Below are 25,869 nucleotides of genomic sequence, written 5' to 3' on the forward strand. Positions count from 1 at the left end.
ATTCATCCAACACCATTTAAAGTTTTCATTCTTCCTAGTGTAATGTACAAAATCTTTGAACTTCTGCTGACAAGCAGTAATTCAATCATCCTATAACATCGATAGTGTATATGGTACAGAAAAGCTCATATTTGGGATCCATGAAGAACAGTCAAATAACGTGGATCTGGCAAAGAGCAGATATCCCTACTTTACATGAAAATTGTGCTGGAACTAATTTTCAAATAAAATAATTAACTGACTATTAGGTTTCTCCATGTTTAAAATGCATGTCAAGGGTGTTCTTCTATTGATGATGCGCTTACTGTTGAGTGTAATTTGACAAGCTGGGAACCTGAAAGTCAACTTTAAGTGTCTTTTTTTGATAGGAAATAATAAACATATCACAGGACATAGTACTTAAAGAACATTCAGATGTTTGGGGTGACTCTCAGATTTGATCTTGTCTGCTGGTAGAACAGACCCAACATTGTACCAATTGCCATGCAAATTGCATTGAAACAATTTGTTCGGATGAATGAAGACAACCATCTTCTTTCTTAACAACCGAGATGATTAATTTCCTAATTGTAATTAATATGAATTATCAATTATAGTGAGCTCTCCTACTTTAAATTGGACTGTTAATATAATGTAATTAATTACACCTTGCCTTTACATTACAAATACATCTTCATTGTTTTGAGCAGTAAATGTAATTTTACATTATCCATAATACAAAATGAAGGCAATTATGACATCTATAGAACAAATGTATTTGCCAAAATGATGTTTTAATGTATAACTTTCATATTCGCTTAGAAAACTGGTTAATCAATGGGAGCAACTGATCTATTTTGTACCTGCTACACTGAATCATCTGCAGACCAGTTTCAAATACAACATGCACACCATATTCGTTGTTCACAAGCTTTAAGAGGAACTTGAGAATTGCAAAAATCAGTTAAATCTCAGTATACCTATGTTGAATGAGCAAGGTAAAGAGATTGGCAAGAATCAGGAGAAGTAACACTATAACAATCCCTCCAAGCACATACTAAGAATTAATAAGTTTAATGACAGCTTATCTGCTTCTAGTTTTGAAGGGAGATAAACATTATTTCATATAGTGCCATGGACTTCTGAAAGCACCATTGCACAGGCTGAGATTAAAATAAACCTGGCTAAAAAAAAAAATCAGCAATCATTTTTCATTTGTTTAATGCAACAATAAAAATACAGGAGTGAAAACTTAATTAAAACCTAAGCAAAATTTAATCATAGGCAGCTTTAAATGTAGTATCCTGTATGAATCCCTTATTAGACAAACCTACTGTTGACTTAAACTAGCCAGTACTAAGTAATATTTCAGACTGTTTCAGAAAATGAAAGCAGTCAGGTTGCTACTTAACCTGACATTTTATGATGCCAAATTTCACAGCACAGTCTAACTTTGCCTTAAAAATAATAAGGAAACAACACAATTCAGAACAAGAAAAAAATTTGCATTATGTATTTTCTTATTCATATGATGCCACATCATTTTTACCAGAATGTAAACTATACCTAAAAGAGAAACCTAGCATGTTTGGAGAGTGAAAAACAGAACAATCTTTATACTGAGATTTGCTGCTGCATTGCAATAGGATGACCAGGGATCATGTCCTGGTTGTTCATATACGTTTCCTCTAGGTGCTCTGGCTTCTTCCCATAGTCCAAAGGCCGTCAGGTTAGGTGAATTGGTATTGCTAAACTGGCCCTAAGGTGTGTGTATGTGTTTGCCCTGCAATGGGCTGGCGCTCTTTCTTGGAACTGTTCCTGCCTTGCACTTGATGATTACTGGGATAGGTTTGAGCTGCCCTGCGATCCTAAGTGGTATAGGAAGATGGATGGATTAATGTTGGTATACTGAATGTAAGGTCATTCTATTGATTTATCACTAGCACAATGGTGCCACTTTCTAGTTATAAGTAGGGGTGATAAAATTAGGAGAATCTGTCAGATCAGTGAAAGGGATTGTTAGCTCTAGGTAACCAGACCAAGAAATTGAGTATGGTGCTGTACATTAGGATTGTGTTGCCCTTGCTTTAACTTTTGTTTATTTTTGCAGATTTTCCCTTCTCCTTTTGTTTTGTGTTTTTGCCTGGTTACAATATACATTTTTTTTTATTTTAAATCTTTGTTTGCATAGAATTAATGGTTTTAAGAATTGAGAATTTTGGACTAGTATTTTTGGCTTAGGTACCTTTTGCTGCTAGTTTACAGTTACATTTTTGTTTTTTTCTGTTTTATTTTTAGCTTTAGGTTTGTTAAAGACAGTTTGCTGATTTTATTTGATTCAATTTCATTTTATTTGTTCAATTTATGTCATGTCATGTAATTGTCTAACCTGTTTAGTCCAGAATAGGGTCACAGGGAGTTGATAGTTTAATTTAATCATTTAATACACTTATTTAATTAAGTTTTAGGAGTTTTTTTATCATCTTTTTATCATCTTTGGAAGTAATCAAAACAGTGTGCACTAGACAAAGAATGATTTTTCCTAAAGAGAAGTAATGGGTGAGCTAAAATGGACAGACCTATTAAGTACAAGAATGGGAATCTCAGAATGTGGTACAAATGGTCAGTTTCTTGGGCAATACCTTTGAGAAAAGGGAAGAACAGATAGGAATAATGTCTTAGTAAAGTGAGGAATAACGTGTCTTTTATCTAATTATCACTGCTTGTTTATGGAACATTTGTTGCATATTCACAGTCATGTCACTAATTTTGGTAGTGCCTTTCATTGATAAAAAAATAATTAGCACTACTTAAGTATTCTTAGTAACGTATCACACAAATCAAAGTTATTTGAAAGCCTACTTGGAACTAATTGGATAAGACAAGAAACTTAACAAGATGTATTATAGGAGTGTACATTGTTTTCAAACTGATTGGAGAGGGCTAATATCTTACACAGGCTTAACATCTTGTTTCCAGACATACCATTCCCATTTACGCATATTAAATACTTTGGATAACTTCTACACAGGAACTGACCATTTTAGATAGCATAGCAGGAAACTGACAAGACCTCCTTTAATATAAGACTCATAAGCAAGTGACAGCTGTTGTCAAGGTCAGAGAATATACTGTATTAAACACTTACACCACTACAGTTAGAAGTACTGGAATAAAACATTTTAAAGTAACATGTTGCGCCTTCCCACCATCCCCAATGAACAAGAAGACACAGATTCAGTTTTACAAGGATGACCTGGATGACCATAATCTGTTTTTCCAAAAAGAGGTTGGGGGTAAGCAACACTGGACAGATGCCTGCAAATAAATTAATCCTTACTACTTTTCCTTATATAAATAATTTAAACTTGGATTTATTCCATTTCTTATTTAAACCTTTTAAACAGTTATAGGATTGCTGCTTATCTTCGTTAATTACAAAAAAAATAAAGAAAAAAAAACAAAAGTTTACATTCAGGTCAAAAACATGGATATTTACACTTTTCAAGTAGTTTGTGAAAAAGCCCACTGGCTACTTCATTTCCATTGCTCCATCTCAAGGATCACCTGCTGTGAGACTCTACCTCTGTACAGCTCACCCAGCTTTGCTCTCCTCTTCTCACAAGTCAAAGTGTCCCAGTGCTCAAATTATCCAAGGTAACAGCTACCTCTTTGAGGTGATCCATGTCAAAATCAAGACTGTCTGAGAACTTCTCACCCCCTCCACCTACTGCCACCTCCTGTCATTAAAGGGAGAAAGGAGACCTTGGGCCACAAGTAAGGTGAGGGGTGTTGCACCACTATGCAGCAATGCTGAAACAAACAGCCAAATTGAACAACAATAAAAGAAACCCAGAAATCTGTCATTGATAAAAGAGATCTAAAGGTCACGGGTCATATGCCGGTAACCTTAAAATAGTTAGAGATATTCTGCTTAAAGTCAAAAGTAAATCTGAAGCTGAACAAGACAGCATAATACCCTAAGAGCTGAATGAAAGTCCAAACTCACTAAGAACTGAAATCACCCGTATCTGACTTTTAGACCTGAACTCTAAAAAAACTGAGAATCACATTCACCCATAATAACAAATGAAGCCATACGAAACTTACATGCATTGCCGAAGTTCTTTCAGTGCAACATAGAAAGAATAAGAAGTTAGCATGTGCATTAGTAGACATTTGCTGAATGTACACATTACTACAACTGACAGCTATTATGTTTGTATTTCAGGCCAATCTTTAGTCTTGATCCAAGCTTTTTTTTTCCAGATTTTTTTGAGGAAATAATTTTTTATACAGTAGACAGTTTTCTGCTGTGAGTTAGTAGCTGTTTTCTCTCTGTTGAACTTACAAATACCCTTGTGATGTCATACAGACATGGGCTTGCAAAAAAGCAAGTAAACAAGGGGGTAGTGTATGTGTGTGTATATATATATACAGTATATATATATATATATATATATATATATATATACGTATATATATATATATATATATATATATAAAGAGAGAGAGAGAGAGAGAATATGAGAATGCGACTGAATATTAATACAGTACTGTAATTCTGGGAGGTAATGAGTCTATAGAAATCTTGCAAACAAAAGAAAAAAAATGTTCTCATGTATTGCTACTTTAAGAAACCAAATGTGTAGCAACTTCCTTATGACAGGCATATCATATCATGTACCTGGGTACATGTCAGGCAGATACTACATAAAAATAAGAAAGAGAAAGAGAGAGAGAGATGGAAGCTTAGAAAGACATGGCACTTTCACCTTGGCCTTCACACCTATTAACTACTACTCCAGATACCCATTTTCTAAACTTTCTAAACCTTATGTTTTAGTGTAGAAGGGAAGAGTGTATGTACCCTAGCAAATCTGGGTGAAAGATAGGAACCAGTCCGGAATTGGAAGTCAGTTTAATTATGGAAAGTGTAGACAACATGGAATTAGTTATGATTAAAATAAATTGAGCTGAATTTAATCAACACAAACGACAATTTTCAGGAAGTGGATCCCTGCACTAATGTCCATAAACTGCATGAAACTATAGATGCGCAATGTGAGCCAACAGAAAATCAATCAATTAATCATTTAAGCCTTGTTTTATATAACAATTTTGATTAAGGTACCACCCAATATTACATTTCACAGCTACTGTACATTCTGCTGCACAGAAAGTCTGCTCTACAAATTCAAATACTGTAGTAGGTTAATAACACATAAAGCAGTAATGCCTTTGCAAGGCACCATTTATGGCTGTACTTGGATAAGTAAAATTGAGGGAAATTAAATTAATAAAAAACTAATACACTTTACTGTTTACAAAGCCAAAGCCAGGTCAGGATTATGCAGGTAACTATCACTCTGTCTAAAACACTTCTAATAAGTAACTGCCACAAAGACTGCCAACATTTTTAAATCCCTATTCTATCTATCTATCTATCTTTACATGTTGATTGATTGACTGGCTGTATTATTTGCCCTGAAAGTCTGATCCTTGTTTTTTTTATGTTTCTGCTGCTGTATGCGTGTGAATTTCCTGCTAGGATTAATAAAGTTAATCTAATGTAATCTAATCTAATCTAAATCTAAGAACAACGTAAAACACAAATGGCTTTCACAAGAGCAATAGTCAAAATTATCTAATGTAAAACTGTAAAGTATTACAGAATTAAATTTTTTATTTGTTATGGGAGAGTTATTTCCCACAATGTGACTCTCAATATACAGTATGAGTTTCCTAAGCAATATAGTAAAATTGAATGGATCAGAGGCAGGCCTCACATTATAGACAAGAGCAGGGCAGACATGAAAGCTAAACAGCTTACAAAGCATACAAAAACACTATCTGAAAAAAACATAATAAAAGTACAATACAGTATCAAATATATCATAAGACATGACTGACAGTGTACCAAAACACAAAAAAATATCAAAATGAAATACACAATGAAAGCATAGTAGATCAGTGGAAAAGCTGTTAAGCAGTAAGGGGTTGGTAAGGTTCAGTTACTGAATGAAATAAACACAGGTTTAATTAATGCACAAATAAATACAATTTGTTTCTGATGTATTCTTACTGTTCAAAGAGTTATCAGGTTTTACTGGTTTGGCTGTTTGAGCACACACTCACCTAAGTTACACTTTAAGGAATGGGCAATAATTAATATATTTATTTATAGACTTGTTACTGCACAGTTATGTAGTAAAGACTCGATTCTTTTTTTGCTGTCATCTAGGGCACTTAAGTGTTCTCACCTTTGAGCAGTTATATGAAGCTGCAGAAATCAATGGGTAAAATGTAGGTTTTACAGTCTGTCTATTGAATTGCTGTAAAGAGCAGTGCTCCTGGCCAACCTAGTCAAAGTTTCTCACACAGCCAGGTTTAGGCTTTTTCAACACTGCCACGGTGTCCTGACTGCACCAAAGATACAATATGATTTAAACATCAAATAAATAAGAAATTACTAGTTTCAGTGTGCTTAGAAACTTGTAACTTAACTTCTTAAAGCACCTGTAATTACATTTCTCTGTCTGTCATGATTTTCTTTTAGATTTACCTTAATAGCTAGGTACAATGCATTTATAGGCAGACTTGGATAGGTTAAATGCACACCATGATGTGATGCTGTGATGGCTTGCCATCAGCGATGGATGCAGATCATTAGATATATAAAATTATTAAGCTATCAATAAGTATTTTTATACACCACATATTTTTACACATAATATTACATGACCAATACGGTCTCCTTAATGATACTGTAAAAATGGCCTACGCTAGTAGAAGGTCTGAAAGTTTTTCTTGTTGATTTAATTAATATTTACAGTATCAAGAAATGCTCCTAAAAATTAGCTTAACAAAATAAGTTTTCTATTCCAACTTGAGAATAGGAAAAAACATATTAGTAAAACAGAGGTTAAGCTTCTCTTAAGTTATGCCACAGAAAAATAAAATATTATTGTCAGCAGAAATTAATTGCACATCATTTACATTATTGGTAGTAAAAAGAAAATAGGGCCTACCAGTTATGGTAGTATAGAGCTGTTGATTGAACCAATAATACAGATTTGAATGCTTTACATTAAAATATATATTCAATATATCTTCTATTGGTCAACCTTCTCTTGTCTGCACTGCCGTAGCTAATGCTCCATCTACTCCATTATTAATTGCTTTTTCAACTGAGTTGTCCCTCCTGTTGCCTGCTTTTGCTAGTATTACCAACCCATCACCTCCTATTGTTGCCACATTTTTTTTCAATCCACCAAAAAACTACCCTGCTTTAATGTTCCACATTCAATGTTGCCTGGTATCACTCAGTCCTACTATACACAGACTTACAGCCTGGTCCTATAGCTTTGATTTAGATTAACCACCTCTTTTATGAGCATTGTGTCTCTGTTACTTTGCCTAGGCCTATTGCTTTGCTGCCTGTGCCTTAAGTTGCTTGAACACATATAATTGCCCCTTTTATCAATGGACCCTAAGACTCTAAAGGTGAGTACACGAAATACCCTTTCACCTTTCAGTGTATGCTTTTCAGACAATCTGTCCCCATCAGGTGGTCTTTGACTAGTGGTCCATTCCAGGAGGTGTCTGTCTCATTTTGACACCTTTGCCTGGAGGAGTCCTGCTACTGCCCTGCCAGGCCAAAGTTTTCTCGCTTCATCAGATCAGAGTAAAAATGAACTTTTCCATTGTAACCGAGTTATGTTTATGTTTATGATGGAGTTTTGTTGATGCGATTAATTTGCAATTTTATGTGGCAAATTAATATATTCAATGATTGTGAGGAAATAACTAATAAAAATACTAAACTTGTCCTTTAATAAAGGAATACATGAATAGTTATGATATACAGAAAAGAACAGTACCCAAAATGTTATGATTTTTTATGAAATCTAGAATTACTGAAGTAGGATTAGATACTAGTTTCATATAATTTAGATACTGTGTAGTTTCATATCATCCATCCCTCCATTATCCAACTCGCTATATCCATAACCACAGGGTCACGGGGTCTACTGGAGCCAATCCCAGCCAACACAGGGCGCAAGGCAGGAAACAAATCCTGGGCAGGGCACCAGCCTAACACAGGGCACAGGCACACACACACACTCGGGTCAATTTAGAATTGCCAGTCCACCTAACCTGCATGTCTTTGGACTGTGGGAGGAAACCAGAGTACCCAGAGGAAACCCACGCAGACATGGGGAGAACATGCAAACTCCACGCAGGGAGGACCCGGGAAGCAAATCTGGTTGTCCTAACTGCGAGGCAGCAGCGCCACTGTGCCAAGTTTCATATAATTTTCCAACCAAATAAAATATTGACCTTCTAATTCAATAATTACTTAAGGGGTAAAAGTATATCTAAATGTATGTATGAATATTTCTACTCAAGCTTTACTTCCAGTGTTAGACTGAAACAGGTACCCTTTCTTATTGGTCTTTAATATTCAACTGCATTCTGTGTAGAAAAGTGAATATTAACTGTTAAACAATCAGGATGAAATTACATATTTTTCTCTTCACTCTATGATTCAGACCACCAGAAACTGTGTTTGTCTTCACTGTGGTACAACTTAGTACATAGTTTATGCTTTGTAAACACTCAATTTAGAAGAATACTGTACAATTCTGATTTTTTTTAACTGCCTATAACAAAGCAACAAGCAACAATGGCTTACTTTTAGCTCCAGCCCAATTTATTACTGAATAATTTAATCCTATAATATTACTATTTTCCTTTCTTCAGACATAACTATCCCTTCACTGACTGAATGAAAAATACTTGCTCCTATTTATTTTATTATATAATAGCACTAATACCCCAGATTAAGTCCTAGTGCTGAAATACACTTCCTTTCACTGGCAGCAATGGACTACCTAATGTGTTTAGGTAAATAAGTTAGTGTGTAGTGTGCACAGCAAAAAAAAAAAAAAGGCATGTTTGGTTTCTGCTTTTTACCCATTTATATTGGTTTAACGTTCCTGAAACATTGTGCTAAAATCTGAGGGTTTCATGAAATTGATAAACTAGAATACCTTCAACAAGTTAATATAATCACTCAGCATGGTGTTACTATCTTTATTATTTTTACCAAAACATTATTAACAGCCAAACAATATGCTTTGTGTTGAGCAGTAGAAATTTAGTAGCAGTGAAAACTTTAAAGGAAGCTTACACTTTGTTCACTAAAAGTCACATTAGATTTAATAAAACTAAACTTTAAAAGTAAATTTAAAAAAAGTAAGTAAAGTATCATTTAGCTCAGTATGCCAGCCATGGTATGTTTGATATTAGCAAACAGAAAATAAATCTGGCATTTTGATAGAAAATGTGAAATGCACTTTTTTCTTAGCTCTGCTATACAGCAACTCTTTTATTTGTGGTCTAAATCAATGATAGATTATACTTTTAGCACATTAAATCAAATCAAAACATTGACTACTTGGAACATAAACATTTTCTGTATAGATAGACATTTCTTGCCTACCAGCAAATGTGGACTTACATGTAAAGATAAAGTAAATAGTTCTACTCGCTGAATTTATGTTTGATTCCACTCCTCAATACAGTCCTCTCAAGAGGATAATGCATATTATTTCTGCATCCTGATTTACCGGATGCCAGCCATCATTCTGCGAAAAGGACTAATTAAATTGTGGCTTGGAAATATAAATTAAGAAAATAAAAAAACTAGCATCCAAACGGGAAAGAAAGATACTAAATATATCCAATGAGGCAATATAAAATCAAGCAAGAAATAGATTCAAACATAATGTACCAAATATCACATTTTTTGTATGATTTCCACAATTATGAATTAAATTTTTAGGAAATGCAATGTATGAATCAAATAAAATTAGTTTTCCCCCAATGGAAATTAAGGCAAAATGATAAAGATTTGCAACATAATCATCATATTTACTAATAAATTGTACTGTAATTATTTTTATAACTTACCTTTGAGCACTAGTCTGCCAGTTGAGCCTCCAATTATGTTTAGTAGTCCACTTCTTGCTCCAAGAGATGTGGTTGCCTCTAGCAGTGCACCATGCATAAAACAAGACAGAGATGTTCTGTGGAGTGTCACACGGTAGTTATATGAAGCATCATGGATACGTGACTTTATATGGCAGATGTTGTCACCTCTTCTATAAGCTGCCCCTGAGACAAAGAATTTTCTGGAAGGATGCAGCAGGTTGCTAAGGGTCCTTTCTCCCTCTTTAAGTCTCAAAGCATTGTGGATCTGTGAACAAAGCCATAACCCAATGTGTTAAAAGCTAAATTGATTAGTGCAGTAAATTGGATTTGCTGGAAAGTGTAAAAGGAGATTTACAAATTGAATGGTGATATAAAACACTGAAGAGCTCAGCAGTACTAGTAATGGTTTCTGTTGTCAGATAGGATAAAAATGTAAGCTTCTTCACAGCAGGTTTTAAAAAAAATTCTAAAATGACCATCTTCTATCAAAGGCACAAGAAATAATTTGTACAGACCCAGCACCATTGTCAGACAGCAAACACAGAAAAATACAATTTGTGTCTAACTTTAATTCACACTAAAGCTTACTTTATATAAATAATATGGTACATACACATCAAATGTATCTATCAGGAGTGCATAAAATATTGTAATAATTTAATCCCAGCAATATGTAACCTAACCAATACACTTGTTTTGGGTATTATATCTATAAGAGCACATATTTTAATTTTGTTTTATTGTTGCACACACGCACTACTCCATACTATTTTTAGTAGTTCTTCAGTTATGCCTAGCATTTTCAATACTATGACTGCAAATAATTAACCAAATCAAGAACCTACAGTGATCCCATCATATGTCACCAAAGGAACTGAAATACACAGACATAAGGGTTTGTATCATGGTACTTCATTCTAAAGGTACAAGACTACAGGTATTATATACAAATAGAATACAGTATATAAGGTGATAGAGACTCAAAAGATACAAGCGTATGAATTAAAACAGAATTCTCATGGATCTGTACTTATATGTAAATGACTAAGCTAATAGAGGTGCTTTTCAGGCGAGAGTCATATTTAATTTGCACACACTTCTCTGAAAGCTGTTACATAAAAAAGAGGAAGAAGCTTCTGATTTCTTTTTTACTTTTGCCACTACGTTTTAGCAATTTATTTACTTCTTCAGACGGCACTCTGCTGAAATGTGTCTAAGATTTGTAATCCAAAAATGTTCTATTATCTACAGTCCTAAGTAATCATATGCAAAAAGATATCAAAGTCACAGTTTTACTCTAGGACACATTAAGAAAATCTACCTAGTTTCAACAACACAGATTCTAACTATTCTGCAAAAAAGCAAACGAAAACAGAAATTCTAAAAGCTACATTATTATTTCAGAAATAAAGCTGAGCGGGGTATTTTATTTGGATGAAATTATCTGCTAAAAGAATAAATGTAAATGTATTTCAACAACAAATGCTGTGCTATATGACAAAAACTGCCACTATGGACTTTCTGTCATTGTTTTCCTTGGTGAGGGCCAGTATGGGAAATCCAGGTTTCCCACAGATCACACAGTCTCCTGTGATTTTTCATGCTAACAACCAAACATCCTTAGTATGGCAGATATTCCCCTTTTTCCTATTCTGATGCCTAAAACATTGCTGTACCATCAAGTAAGAGACAAAACAAAAACTAGAATTTATAAAGGACTGTCAGAAAGTCAGACTGAGACAGTGTGTCAGTCAGCAAGAAAAGAAAGGCACTTGAGATAAATGTAGTGTGGCTTAAATACAATGCCAAAGCCAATCACTGAACTTGACATCCAATCAGCTGCAACTATAGGCAGCTAGGAAGCAGTTATTAGAGAAAGACAGTGAAGATGAGTTAGCATCAGAAAGAAAGAAAGAGGCTCAGTTATACTGAAAACTTTGAAAATTCAGTATTGCAAATTCCCAAATGAATAAATAAGGTTACTCAAAATCATACCATGGTGTGAATTAGGGGAATTTGTTTTTATTATTATTTAGATCTTAATGTACCTGTAATCCGTGCTCCTGGTGCATCTAAGAATATATCTTATACTGTACTTACCACAAAATAGAATATTGTGCAAAACCAAAGTGTTCAGGTCATTGTAACATTTTGCTAAGAAAAATGCGATATGGACATTTTTTAGCAAGATTGGCAACCTTCATAACTATTGCACATAAGTAAATGAGAAATATTTTTATAAGAAAAGGATATTCTGCCCAAACATAACCTGGAACATGCAAATCACCTTAACCAGCTCTCCAATGCTCTATTTGAATAAATTATTTTGAAGTTACAGCCTCATCTACCCCACATGTTCCTATTATACTTTTAAGCTATTCAATTAAAGTATGTTGCTTTTGATCTGTTTGCTAAAGTTGGTAAAAGTTAACTTTGACTCATGGCCACTGGAATGAATCTAGTAGCTCTTCTGTGTTTTTTATTTCTTTTATCTACATCCTCCTTGTAATATGGTAACAAAAATTCCTCATTCAAGATTTGGATTCACAAATCGGGTTATACAGCTTGAGGCTACCCTCTCTTGACTTGTACTCCATGCAGTAAAATTTACTGTCATATCATGTATATCATGTCACCTGATTACCCATTTTAATACTTCCATACACTCATCAATCAGTTACATAATATTGTCAAACTAGCTTAAGGGTCATGGAATGCCAAAGATTCTAGCTGAGGATACTACACATCTGAGGCAGAAGTATTTACCACTGCACCAATGTGCCACCGATCAATAAATTATTCAATAGCAATAGCCAATAGCAGGAAGGATAACCACAAGATGCTTTACAGGGTTAACATTCATGACTTCTTCTTATTATTATTTCGGCTGCACCCCTTAGGGGTTGCCACAGCGGATCATCTTCTTCCATATCTTTCTGTCCTCTGCATCTTGTTCTCTTACACCCATCACCTGCATGTCCTCTCTCACCACATCCATAAACCTTCTCTTAGGCCTTCCTCTTTTTCTCTTGCCTCTGCACATGTCCGAACCAACGCAATCTAGCCTCTCTGACTTTGTCTCCCAACTGTCCAACCTGAGCTGACCCTCTAATATACTTGATCCTAATCCATCTTCTTCACACTCAGTGCAAATCTTAGCATCTTTAACTCTGCCACCTCCAGCTCTGTCTCCTGCTTTCTGGTCAGTACCACCGTTTCCAACCCATATAACATAGTTGGTCTCACTACCGTCCTGTAGACCTTCCCTTTCACTCCTGCTGATATCCGTCTGTCACAAATCACTACTGATACTCTTCTCCACCCACTGCCTGCACTCTCTTTTTCCCCTCTCTTCCACAATCCCCATTACTCTATACTGTTGATCCCTAGTATTTAAACTCATCCACCTTCGCCAACTCTACTCCTTACATCCTCACCATTCCACTGACCTCCCTCTCATTTACACACATGTATTCTGTCTTGTTCCTACTGACATTCATTCCTTTCCTCTCTAGAGGACATCTCTACCTCTCCAGGGTCTCCTGAACCTGCTCCCTACTATCTCTACAGATCACAATGTTATCAGCAAACATCATAGATGATTGGGACTCCTGTCTAATCTCATCTGTCAACCTGTCCATCACCATTGCAAATAAGAAAGGGCTCAGAGCCGATCCCTGATGTAATCCCACCTCCACCTTGAATGCATCCATCATTCCTACCGCAGACATCACCATAGTCACACTTCCCTCGTACATATCCTGTACAACTGTTACATACTTCTCTGCCACTCCCGACTTCCTCATACAAAACCACAACTCCTCTCGAGGTACCCTGTCATATGCTTTATCCAGGCCCATAATGATGCAATGCAACTCCTTATGGCGTTCTCTATACTTCTCCAACAATGCCCTCAGAGCAAACATTGTATCTGTGGTGCTCTTTCTTGGCATGAAACCATACTGCTGCTCACTAATCATCACCTCACTTCTTAACCTAGCTTCCACTACTCTTTCCCATTAAAGAGTCATGACTGTTTAGAACTTATTGTAGAACTAGTAATGAGTAATGATGAAAATGAAATTAGCAAAACAGAAAAGAATGTCAGGACTGAGCTGAGTCTACACATAGATATCTAAAAATCAGCAATCAAAATAACAATAAGAGTAGCTCATAGTTTAAACAAAAAAGAGTCAAAACCAAAGGACAACAGAACCTCAAAAAGAAATTGCCAAAGAAACTAACTTTCTCAAGTGAAACAAAAAGTTATTACCTTTGAAAGGGAAAAAGCAACCAACTGCAGACCATGCAGCTCATTCATAAATTCTTTTATTTTTAAAAATAAAGCTAATATGTCAAATATTAACCAGTCTTCATCATCCCAATTCAGTACCAATGTACATTATAAAAATACTGTACATTGTAAATATTAGTAGTGTAATTATTATTTTCATTTGTGTACCATGCCTATGTATATTTGTTTTATATAAATATAACTGAGCGTGAATAAGAGCTACTGTATGACTGAAACACAACAGATTAGATAGATAGCAGCTGATCGGAAAGAGGATTATCGGTATACAGCATTAAGCACACCGCTGCCTCAGCCAAGCTGCCTATTTGAACTGCTCTCACACAGCAAACGCTTCAAAACCTTTCCTATACAGACCTCACAGTTCTGAAACAGTTTCATTCCAAGAAGTATAAACGCACTCAATCAGTCCATCAAGTGCTCCTTGTAGAACTGTTTGTATTTATTAGTACAATAATCTCACTGTAAACTTGCACTACAGTTATAATATTGCACAACCTGAGCCACTTTATAAAGTGCATATTTACATATGATGACAATATCATTTTTAAGATGAAATACAGCAAAATATGTTTATTATATTATACAGATAAAACTTTAACTTCATTTAATAATCTATATTGTTAATAATTAAACATGTGAGGACACGGTGTCACGTGACACTGGAAGGATAGAATAATTAAATATGTACTACAAAGATATTTCAATGTTCCTTAAAAGTTTTGAAGAATCGGTGTTCTAAGCTTACAGATGGCTTAACGTCTTATAGAGCTGATTGTGTGGTGATTGGGTATTTGGAGAAAGAAAAGTAAGAACAGGAATAGGGGGTTAGTACGTTTGAAAGAGACAGTACTGCTGCAATAAATTATTTAATCGAAGGTTGTGCACAATCCCTGCGCCACTGTGTTCCCATGTTTAATGACATGCTTTAACTCCTATCATCATGAAAATGATAAAGTATACAGTACATCTCAGTATTTTAATTATTCATTTAGCTGTAATATTACGAATGTAATGGATTCTGTGTCCTGTTGGAGGAAGAGAAAGCCCAGAAGCACATAGTGATTCACACACATAGAGTACATAGAAGATCAAATACAAAACAAAGCATTTAACATGCTACTTTAGTTACGATGGGATTTGAGAAACTAGTAAATTAAACAATTCTAAGATGAATTTTATGATGTTCTACTTTAATGACAAAATAAACTATGTGATTAAAGTGGAAATTTTGAGATTTCATGCTTTTTTCCCACTGTGTGATTATTATTTTTCTCTGTATCCTAATAAGCTTTCATACGACATATCAGGCGACAACCACTTTTTTATTTCAGGCACTGTGCGACTTTGTGAACTTGAGCTTTTGAGTTTCTCCGACACTCTATGTCACTCGATCAACTTCCTTTTGTGGTTTATACCTCTGTTTAAACCAACAAATAATACGTTTTTCCTTGCTTCTACTTGGTATTTGCTGAACTTCTTCTATTTCCCCCCGTGTTTTTGCCATTGCCTTTTCACAGAACATTGAGCTTAAGGGCTATTTATATTGATTTGCATATTGAAAGAGCCATAATTCTGGGAGTAGACGGGGCAGGACAGCAGGCGCGTGCACGTGTGTTACTTTTCATGCTGACTGGGATTTATTTAGCGGAAGAACGTGGAAGCTGGCATTCGCACAGATTTATGCATCTGTATTTTTTTGTGCATAGGCACATTTCCGCTTTTGTGCTTGTAATTGTGATTTAATTTTTTGTGATTCTGATAGTAATTAAATAGCATGCTATTATAATATTTTGCCTTAAACAGGAACCACTTTGAATAACTACTTTTTACCCTTCCTCCATGATATTAATCATTTACATCAAATGATTGCTTGATATCTTAGTTACTTTCACTGAACATATAAAGACACAGCCTAAATAAATGTTTCTCAAGTTCAGTCCTGAGGTCTCACTGTAGCTCCTGGCTTTTGTTCCAACCAGTTTCACAATCAATTAGTCATTTTACTTCCAGCTGATCAATTGTTAAATTAGCTGGTCTCTTTTTTCTTTCTTCTTTTATTCTGCATTCAGAAATGTGTAATATTTATATACTTAAGAAATTTAGAAATATGACAATTTTGTCGTAGCTCCAAAAGTTTCTTCCCATAATTTCATTCTAACTATGATACTTAAATACACGTGCAGCAAACATTAAACATCGCTAGCATGTTCATTAGCAAATAATGGATTAAATAACTACTGTAGGACACCTGCAAAAACAAAATAACAATGATAACGATGATGAAGAAAAATTTTAAAACCAAGGTTTAAAAAACACCAATCATCCCCATACAAATACATAAATGTTTGCTATATTTAAAAAAAATAACAAACCAAGTTTTGTAACGTCTGGATTAACACCAAACAACATTAAGTAGGGAAACAACTGCTTTTTAATTAACATAGAAATCCAATTAACCAATACAATGTCTTCAAATTCTAACTCAACTGAACTGACATTTAGAACATTTTTTTTTGTTTTTGTAGAGTTCAGGTATTTTAATAAAAACTTTAACATTTCTAACCTGAATAGATGACCACATTTATGGGTTGTAAACAAAGTACCCTAGTTACTGTGGAACATAAAATCCACTAAAGTATATGTTTTTTGTTCAAGCATTTTACTAATGCATTTACTCATCTGATCTGAAAAGAGGACATGTAGGATGTTTTTGTGAGTTGTGAAAAAGCAAACTGCCTGGAAAGAAATGGAAAATTTATTAAGCCAATAGTGGGTCAAAACCGATCCAAAAACATGCCAAGATAAAAGTGTTTTAGAAACTGTACAAATTAGTTTCAACTAATTTTCAAGTTTTTCAAAGTTTCAACTTGAATAGCTGGAATTTTGGGTGCTATTACTGATTTCAAATACAAAACCAAACACAATTTGACCTAAACAGATTATGCTCTTATATCATTAGCCAATTCAGAAGTTTTTCTTCTTTTTTGTAATTCTTGTTTGTGTTTGAGGGGATTGTTGTTGCTGTTTGTTATAATATTTGTATATTTCTAAATTCCCTCCTTGGGACAAATACAAGTCTATTTATCTATCTATCAGGGTTAAAAACAGAAACTAGTTAGGATGAAAACGTACAGCTAAGGCGGATACCAGGACTGAACTTAAAAGGCACAGCCTAAATTAACTCAATTTTCTTTGATCTGGTAACATAAATATTTTCAATATGCACTATTCTGTATTTCAAATGATGCATTGAGAGACCAAAAGCACTGTATTAAAGGGATCAAAAAAGGAACACAGTCTGTATGGAGTGCCAATTCACAGTAAACCATATACTTTACTATTTTTTAAAAAGCATACTAATCAATTAACCAACTATTACTATTACTGTAACTAGTATAAACGGCACATGTCTAATAAAAAAAAAAACTTGTTTCTGATCAACAATACTTAATTTGTAGGTGCAACAGGAAATAAATAGATTTCATTCCCGTTCATCTATTACAGTCATTATGGTATATGTCGGGGTATGCACTTCTTTCTGCTCTGTAGCAGGTGGCTTGAATGTGACAAGACTCTTGCCATTGAAGTTTCCAAATTGTTTCACTAGCACATTACATTTTTGGCAGCAACAGCAGAGACAGTGAGAACACTCCAGGACATAGTGTACTGCATATGACACAACGAGAGACATGTTTTAAAAAATGGATCAACAGGCTTCAGTAAATGAAAGGCATATTTGAAATTACACTGTAGAAGGCAGTTCTCTTCTACCCCTATCACTTAACAAGTAAGATAATACTAAAGAAGGAAAAATTTTTCATTTGGAACTTGCAAAATAACTTGCTCTGACAGTTAAATCCTAATGGCTGAAATGTAACTATCGAATCGTATTCTATTTGCCTTATGAGTGGCCACAATAACATATTGAAACACCCTGTAATGTACACATTTATAGTAGTAATTCAACTTTAAGTTATATCATCTTTAGTATTTTTCAGTTGATTTTTCTTTTAAAAACTGTTCAGTTTTCTATAAGTACTTTCTATTCTAAATCCAAAAGGTTGCTAGTGTATAATTAAATTATAGATCTAATGGTTGACTGGCCTTTCAGCAGAATCAAGGATGAAGCATCTTGAAAATTGTTTGCCAACAACATGGCAAAAGTAAGTGAGAAAAAGAGAGGTGCACAAAATGGGGGAGAGGGTAAGTCACAAGGAGAAAAGTGATACAGAAGATTAACACAGCAGAAAAGAGTGTTAGCTTCATGGTATTTTTAAGAACAGAAGGGAGAGAAGCCATGGTAGTATAGGAGTGAACTGAAATCATTAAACAGTGATTATGTTATTGAAGAATTAAGAACCATTAAAGAATGGTTTCCTGGTATAAGCAGAACACATACCACCATGTCCCTTGTCATTTCTTTGAGAGCTACTTCAATATATTTTGACTGTCACTAAATGTATGGCATACAATAATAATGTATTGCTTTATTTCAGCTATTGAGTATATGAGGACGAAAGGGGGTACACATTCAGCAATTACATTTATTTAGCTAAACATTTGCATATTTATCAATAATATTAAATATTGTTTCAATTCACTAAATAAACAATCAAACTGATGCAGTGTAAGATGTTATAACCTGCTTTTTGTATCTAGGGAAAGCATCTGGAGTAGAAAAATATAGCCAACATGTATCAATTTTGAATATTTGCCATTTCAAGTATTTCTTCTACAAAACATCATCTCACACATCTCTTTAAACTTGAGCAGTTTAATAATTGTTGCTTTCATCACATTTTACATGCACAAAGATAACACATTTAAATAATACAAGTATCACAAACTTTATTCATGAGAATTTCATAACCTAAGATATACGATTACAGATCATTAAAAAAAATTACAACTAATAAAACATGAAACAGGTTTTAGATAAAGCATTTATTATTAAATATTAAGCCAACCTCTTTCAAACTGGAATATATAAAAAGCATACACAGAGAGGAACAAAGGTGAATGTTAACAGTATACAGAAACAAGAAGTATTAAACAGTATTAAAAAAGTCATTATAAACTCCTCTATGATAAAATCTCCAAATTTACTGAAGAAAATGTTAAAATTTCCCAAAGGTTATACAAATGTAGTACAATAGCTGCCTGAACATAAGAAACTGTAATTGTCTGTCAACATTTCAACTAATATTAGGGAGATTAATTTATGGATTTCTGACCTAGAACTATACAGTACATATAGCAGAAGGGCGTGAGTTCCAAAATGATCCTATGATCATGTTGTCAGAAGCACTGTCTTCTTGACAGGTTTACCCTTTGTAAATTGTATAAGGTTGGGGTCAGACAATGACAATCCAAAATTAGGCTACTGTGATAGCTCTTAGTAAATCTATTCAGAAATTAGACCTAGGCCTGGTGGCAATGTTTACCAATTCTTTTTGCACATTGTAGCTGGGTGATCCATATAGTCCAACTCTTTAAGATTAGATAACCCAATTTATTTAGTTGTCACACAAAGATACTGAAGCATCTAGAGGGTTAACACTAGAATCCCTAAAGCCTATGAACAAACTTGTAATCCCGGACCACCTTAAATTCCTTTGCACCTCTCTATTAACGTCTTTTGTTTTGTGTCAATCAGTACAAACACCAAGCAGCCTGCTATCCCATCCCCTCCACTGCCGGAGCCCAATTCACAAAGAAGATTTTCAGAGTCAAATGTGCTTATCTGGGTGTGAGGTGCCTGGAGTTGTATTGGGTAAATAATATATCGTTATTTGGAATACATGTGAGTTCCGTGTCTACAACGATTTATGTAAATGTAGCATGACAGGAAATGCGACGCAGGAATTGTTGAACACATAGCTAAAACAGAAATGTTTTCATGTTTTAAAAATAATTGACAAAATGTAGACATGAAGTGTATAATGTGTGAAGACTGACCTCCATATTTCAAATAAACACTTTACAGTGGTCATTTGTCAATAATTGATTCCCATTCTTTATTATTAGTTCTGTTTAAAAGATCCCTTTCCCAATGCTGCCTTAAAAGATATGTTTTGAAAATGAGAGGAAGAGTTTATAAATATTGTTTTCATTAATTCAGTATAGTATAGTGTCTACCACCAGTATTATGGCAAGTAGCACAATTTCTGACTTGCATATACTGCACTATAAGAAATAAGTTGCTGGAAGATTATATTTGAGACTAGCAGAATACCCGCGCTTCGCAGCATAGAAGTAGTGTGTTAAAGAAGTAATGAAAAAGAAAAGGAAACATTTTGAAAATAACGTAACATGATTGTCAATGTAATTGTGTTGTCATTGTCATTAATGTTGCTGGCATATTATATATATAGGGCCATGTAGGTTTGGATTTTTTTTTCTCCCTAAATAATAAAAACCATCATTTAAAAACTGCATTTTGTGTTTACTTGTGTTATATTTGACCAACGGTTAAATGTGTTTGATGATCAGAAACATTTTGTGTGACAAACATGCAAAAGAATAAGAAATCAGGTAGGGGGCAAATAGTTTTTCACACCACTGTATATATATATATATATATATATATATATATATATACATATACATACATATATACATATACACATACAAATATAGACATATATATACATATATACACATATATATACATATATATATACACACACATATATACATATACATATCTACATATATATATCTACATATATATATTAGGGGTGGGACTCGATTAAAAAAATTAATCTAATTAATTAGAGGCTGTGTAATAATTAATCTTGATTAATCGTATGTAATCACACATGAAAATTTGCCCCAAATCGCAATTTTTTTTTTTTAATTTAAAAGGGTTTTAGAGAGCGACAGAATCAAATAATAGACATGGACATGAATATTGAAACTCAAGCTCTTTTAATTTCTGAAAAAAAAAATGCTTTTAAACTGCATTTCAATTCAAAACAGAAACAAAAATATCATCCCTAGCTAAAATTGGGCAGAAGCCTCTACAATTGCGCCACGGCGTGTGGCTTGGCTATTTGAGAGTATGTAGATCGGGGTATATATACATATATATATATATATCTGCGTTTCGCAGAGGAGAAGTCGTGTGTTAAAGAAGTTATGAAAAAGAAAAGGGAACATTTTAAAAATAACGTAACATGATTGTCAATATACAGTAATTGTTTTGTGAGTGTTATTGAGTGTTGCTGTCATCAAGGATTTGATTATCATTATTTCTTTCAATCAGGTTCGTATTTGTAGGATGTGTTGTGTTCAAGTTACATTCCGTGTTTGTCAATCGTTGTAAATATAACAGGTTTCATTCATCAATTCGTTTCTTACTGCATCAATAAACAGCTCGTCTTCTTCTTTATCTGAGACCTGACACACTGCATGCACGGGTTTTTTTTACACTGTCTTCCTTTAGCGGGACATTGACTTTTTCCACCGTGTGCTTTGTTTCCGCAGTAGCTGCACTTATGAATATGCTTGTATGTATCAGACGCTTCATATTTTTCTGCTGCCTTCTCAATTGTGTAATTTGGTTTTTGTTCACCACTCTTTGGAACTGTTGCTTTTTGTCTGCGCACTGCGTCAGTTCACGTGAACCGCTCGGTGTACATGAATCGAAGTTTCCCAGCTGTGCTGGTGCCATGTCGTGCTATGTCCACGGCTGTATTTAATGTTAGCTAAGACCCAGCACTTAAAACTGTCTCTCGCAGTTTCGCTGAGTTTGTTGCAAACACCACCCTGACCATCTCATCTTCCTCTGCATAAGCAGAGTCCTTCACCCGTGAATATTTAGCGGCAGTGTTTCTATTGGATTGCCGCTGACGGACGGCCTTATATGGGCAGGCACTAAATTACAAACGCCAGCGGCAGCCTGTCTATGAACTTAATTTAAACTTTAGGTTTACACCGTGCTTTGTTTCCAAAGTAGCAGCACTCATGAATATGGTTGTATATGTCACTCGCTTGCTTCATATTGTTTCGCTGCCTTCTCAATTATATAATGCATGTTTTCTTCAGTGCTTTTTGGAGCTCTTCCTGGTTTTCTACGTACTGCGTGATTACGTGGGAGGCGTGATGATGTCACACGAAACTCCGCCCCCCCCCACGGCTTTCAAGCTCAACTCCATTACAGTAAATGGAGAAAAATAGCTTCCAGTTATGACCATTACGCGTAGAAATGAAACCTGCCCAACTTTTGTAAGGAAGCTGTAAGGAATGAACCTGCCTTTTATTAGTATAGATGTAAATATTCAAATGATGCAAGCATATTATCAGAACAGATATATGTAAACCATATATCTTCCATGACAAACTTTGTTACCATAAATTTGCCATGACAGTAACATCTCAGAAGTATTTTCTTCATTGCTAACATATTCTGAAAGAACATAATTGACAGTAATTGGAAGCAGTTTGTGTACAAAACACAGCAAACAGAAGGAGTTGAAACATGATTTTTTTTTCCATAGCTAACCAAGCTGGTGCAATTTCATTTCTTTCCACTTCTCTCCAAAGTCATGGAATACATATTTTGTAAACCAGCTGTAGAATTGGAAGTAAGATAATACAAGATATTTGTGACAACAGAAACTTTCTAAGGTAATGTAAGGTAAAGATATTATAATCTTTTAAAATCAATTATAGGTAATTGGTTGTAATAACTACGCTTAATGAAGGATCCAAAACATCTCAGCTTTCTGAGAAAACGCTTGAAATATAGATTGATGCATACATATATTGAGTCAAAATAATATACTCATATTCTAATTCATCTTCATCTCCATCTCCAGTATACCTATTACACTTTGGAATGATGAATATGGATTGGTAATTGTGACTCATCAGAATCACAGCAATGGGCATAACCTTTAATTCTGGGACAACTGAGCAAGACTTTAAGATCAGAAGACTGCCAGATTATTTTAGAACAGACATCCAGCTCAAAAAATGTGAAAAAAGTACATATGTAAAAATGGGTCATTAGTAAATAGAACAAATAAATAAATACATTAAATGCATACCTTAAAACTAGTCAATATGTTTGGGTGTTCAATTAATAGACAATCCAAACAAATAAGTTAAAATCCCAAAAGATAAACAAGCATCCCCTGTATATTTGTAGCCTGACACCTCCCACTAATCTGCCACCTCAGCCAATCAGTTTGTATCTGAATTTCCACCTCTGTCAGTACTTGCAGTTCAGAGTGCTGTCACCATATCACCCAGGTTGCCATACCCTTCCCTATATGTGGCAATGTCTCGCCTTACTGCTTGTGCTTGTTGCCATTCTCTTTCTCTTTATCTTGTCTGCTGAAAATGACTTGGAACCTCCTCACAGCCATCAGTTTTTGCTTTCTCTTTAGTTTTCATCATCACACTTGCTAACACTTTTCAATCAAGCAATCACATCTTCTGAAGTTATCTCTCTCTCCCTAACAAAACCTTAACATAAACTTTTTTTTTCTCCCTATGCTAATCTACTCCCTTTAATTCAAACAGACCTGTAGCTGGTATTTGTTGATTAGCATGCTGCACAGCAATCATACCATTCTGCTGGCACACACTTTCACATGCATTCTGCTCAGCAAAAGCTAAAAACTGGTTGCACTTTAGTCATTAAATAAATCAATCAATTAAAACAACCCCTGCCTTCATCACATAACAGTAATATAAAGTATGTCTAAAGTGTCATCTACATAATAAAGATGTTTTTACTTAAGTCCATACCTTACTATTTCCTTAATATCTGGTTGTTTACAATGTCAGTTGGTTCAATAGCAATGGCAAACAGCACTGGCAAAAGAGATCATATCGGTCTGCTTCTGCTCTCTAAAGCAAAAACATCTTTACAGAAACAGATGCTTTTGGTTTAGAGTATAATTAATAAACGAATTCATAACTTGAGTCAAAATAGAAATGTTTGTAGTACAGAGATATCCTGATTGGACTCTATCAAAGGCTTTCACTGTGTAAATAGGCAGCATAACTTCAGGGTTCTTAATGGTTATGGAAGAATATATTACATTGAACATTCATTAAAGTTTTGATAGTATTGCCTTATTATAACAAATTCTGCACTTGCAAAATTTGAGATGGAAAGGCTTTTCCCATTTTTTATATAGTCGTTGACAAAGGTTTAACATTGCTTCTCATAATTAAACAGGTCAGTCTAGTGGTTTTTTTTTTCTCTCAAAGTGTGTGATTGACAACTCCCATAACAATTTTGACAGGAGTGTCATGATCAAGAAGATGTTTCAGAGTACCAGAGAAAATATGATAAATTAAACAGATAAGCCAAAATAGCAGTCTTAAAACAAAACCAATGATCTGTAAAAGTCAAAATAAAACCAAAATCATTTTATCTCAAATAAAGAACACTAAACAAATAATTCACAGAGTTGTTTCTATACATTTTGTGTTTCAAATTGGACTAGAGAACTGTTGAATGCAAGCAAGCATACAATATACCATGCCTGTTATGATGTCTTCTGATCACAAGGCATGCATATCGTGTGCTTTGCAATCATGCAGCTTCAAGGAAGCCAAAAGCACAAAATGGCAGCACTGATGAGATTTTTTTCTTCTTAACCTTCCTTGATCATATCTATTATGTAAATAATTGATTAGAAAGTTTCTTTCATTACATTTTGCTAGGTATCCATCCAGGCTCTCTTAGACCTTAACAATTTTCAAGTTACTGCACCTAGCCCAATCCTGCACATCAGCTAACTGTTCCTGGAGCACTGTAGCTTCACATTTTAAACCAGTAACATTATTATCTGCAGCAGACGCCGTTTGTTGCACTTGTGCTTTGCGGGATATTAACTATCATTTCACATTACAGCCCTGGGGCCTCATGTATAACGCCGTGCGTAGAACTCGCACTATAACATGGCGTAAGCACAAAAGCCGAAATGTGTTTACGCACAGAAAAATCCAGATGCAGGAATCTGTGCGTACTCCAACTTCCACGTTCTTCCGCTACATAAATCCCGATCAGCATGAAAACTAACACTCGTGCACGCGCATTATGTAACGCCCCAAATCCTCCCAGAATTACGCCTATTTGAATATGGAAATCAATATAAATCGCCCTTAAGCGCAGCCTTCTGTGAAAAGACAATGGGAAAAGCACGGGGGAAAATATAAGAATTTCAGCGAATACCAAGTGGAGGCAAATGAAAAACATACTATTTGTTGAAATAAACCGTTGTATAATCAACAAAAGGAAGTTGATCGAGTGACATAGCGTGTTGGACAAACTTGAAAGCTCACATTCACAAATCGCACAGTGCCGGAAATAAAAAAGAAGTCACATATCAAAGTCGCCATGAAAAGCCGAGTTGTAAGCCCACTGTCTGAGTGTCATATGAAAGCTTATTAGGGTACAGAGAAAAAAGGCACACAGTGAGGAAAAAGCACGAAATGTCAACTTCAATCTCGACATTTCCACTTTAATCATGTAGTTTATTTTGTCATTAAAGTAGAACATCATAAACTTCATCTTAAAATCGTTTAATTAACCAGTTTCTCAAATCACATTG

General features: G+C 34.6%; 1 protein-coding gene across 7 annotated transcripts in view; it reads right to left on the minus strand.

Moving 5' to 3' along the window:
* Positions 1-25,869, minus strand: part of plce1 (phospholipase C, epsilon 1) — a 310,281-nt gene that overhangs the window by 132,197 nt on the left and 152,215 nt on the right. For all 7 annotated transcript variants that reach the window (XM_039772108.1, XM_039772100.1, XM_039772116.1 and 4 more), the window contains exon 3: positions 9,958-10,243. In XM_039772108.1, the coding sequence (XP_039628042.1) occupies positions 9,958-10,243 (286 nt within the window). The remainder of the gene's footprint in view (positions 1-9,957; positions 10,244-25,869) is intronic.

This window comes from Polypterus senegalus, chromosome 1 (assembly GCF_016835505.1).
Source record: "Polypterus senegalus isolate Bchr_013 chromosome 1, ASM1683550v1, whole genome shotgun sequence".
In the NCBI taxonomy this organism is placed as follows: domain Eukaryota; kingdom Metazoa; phylum Chordata; class Cladistia; order Polypteriformes; family Polypteridae; genus Polypterus; species Polypterus senegalus.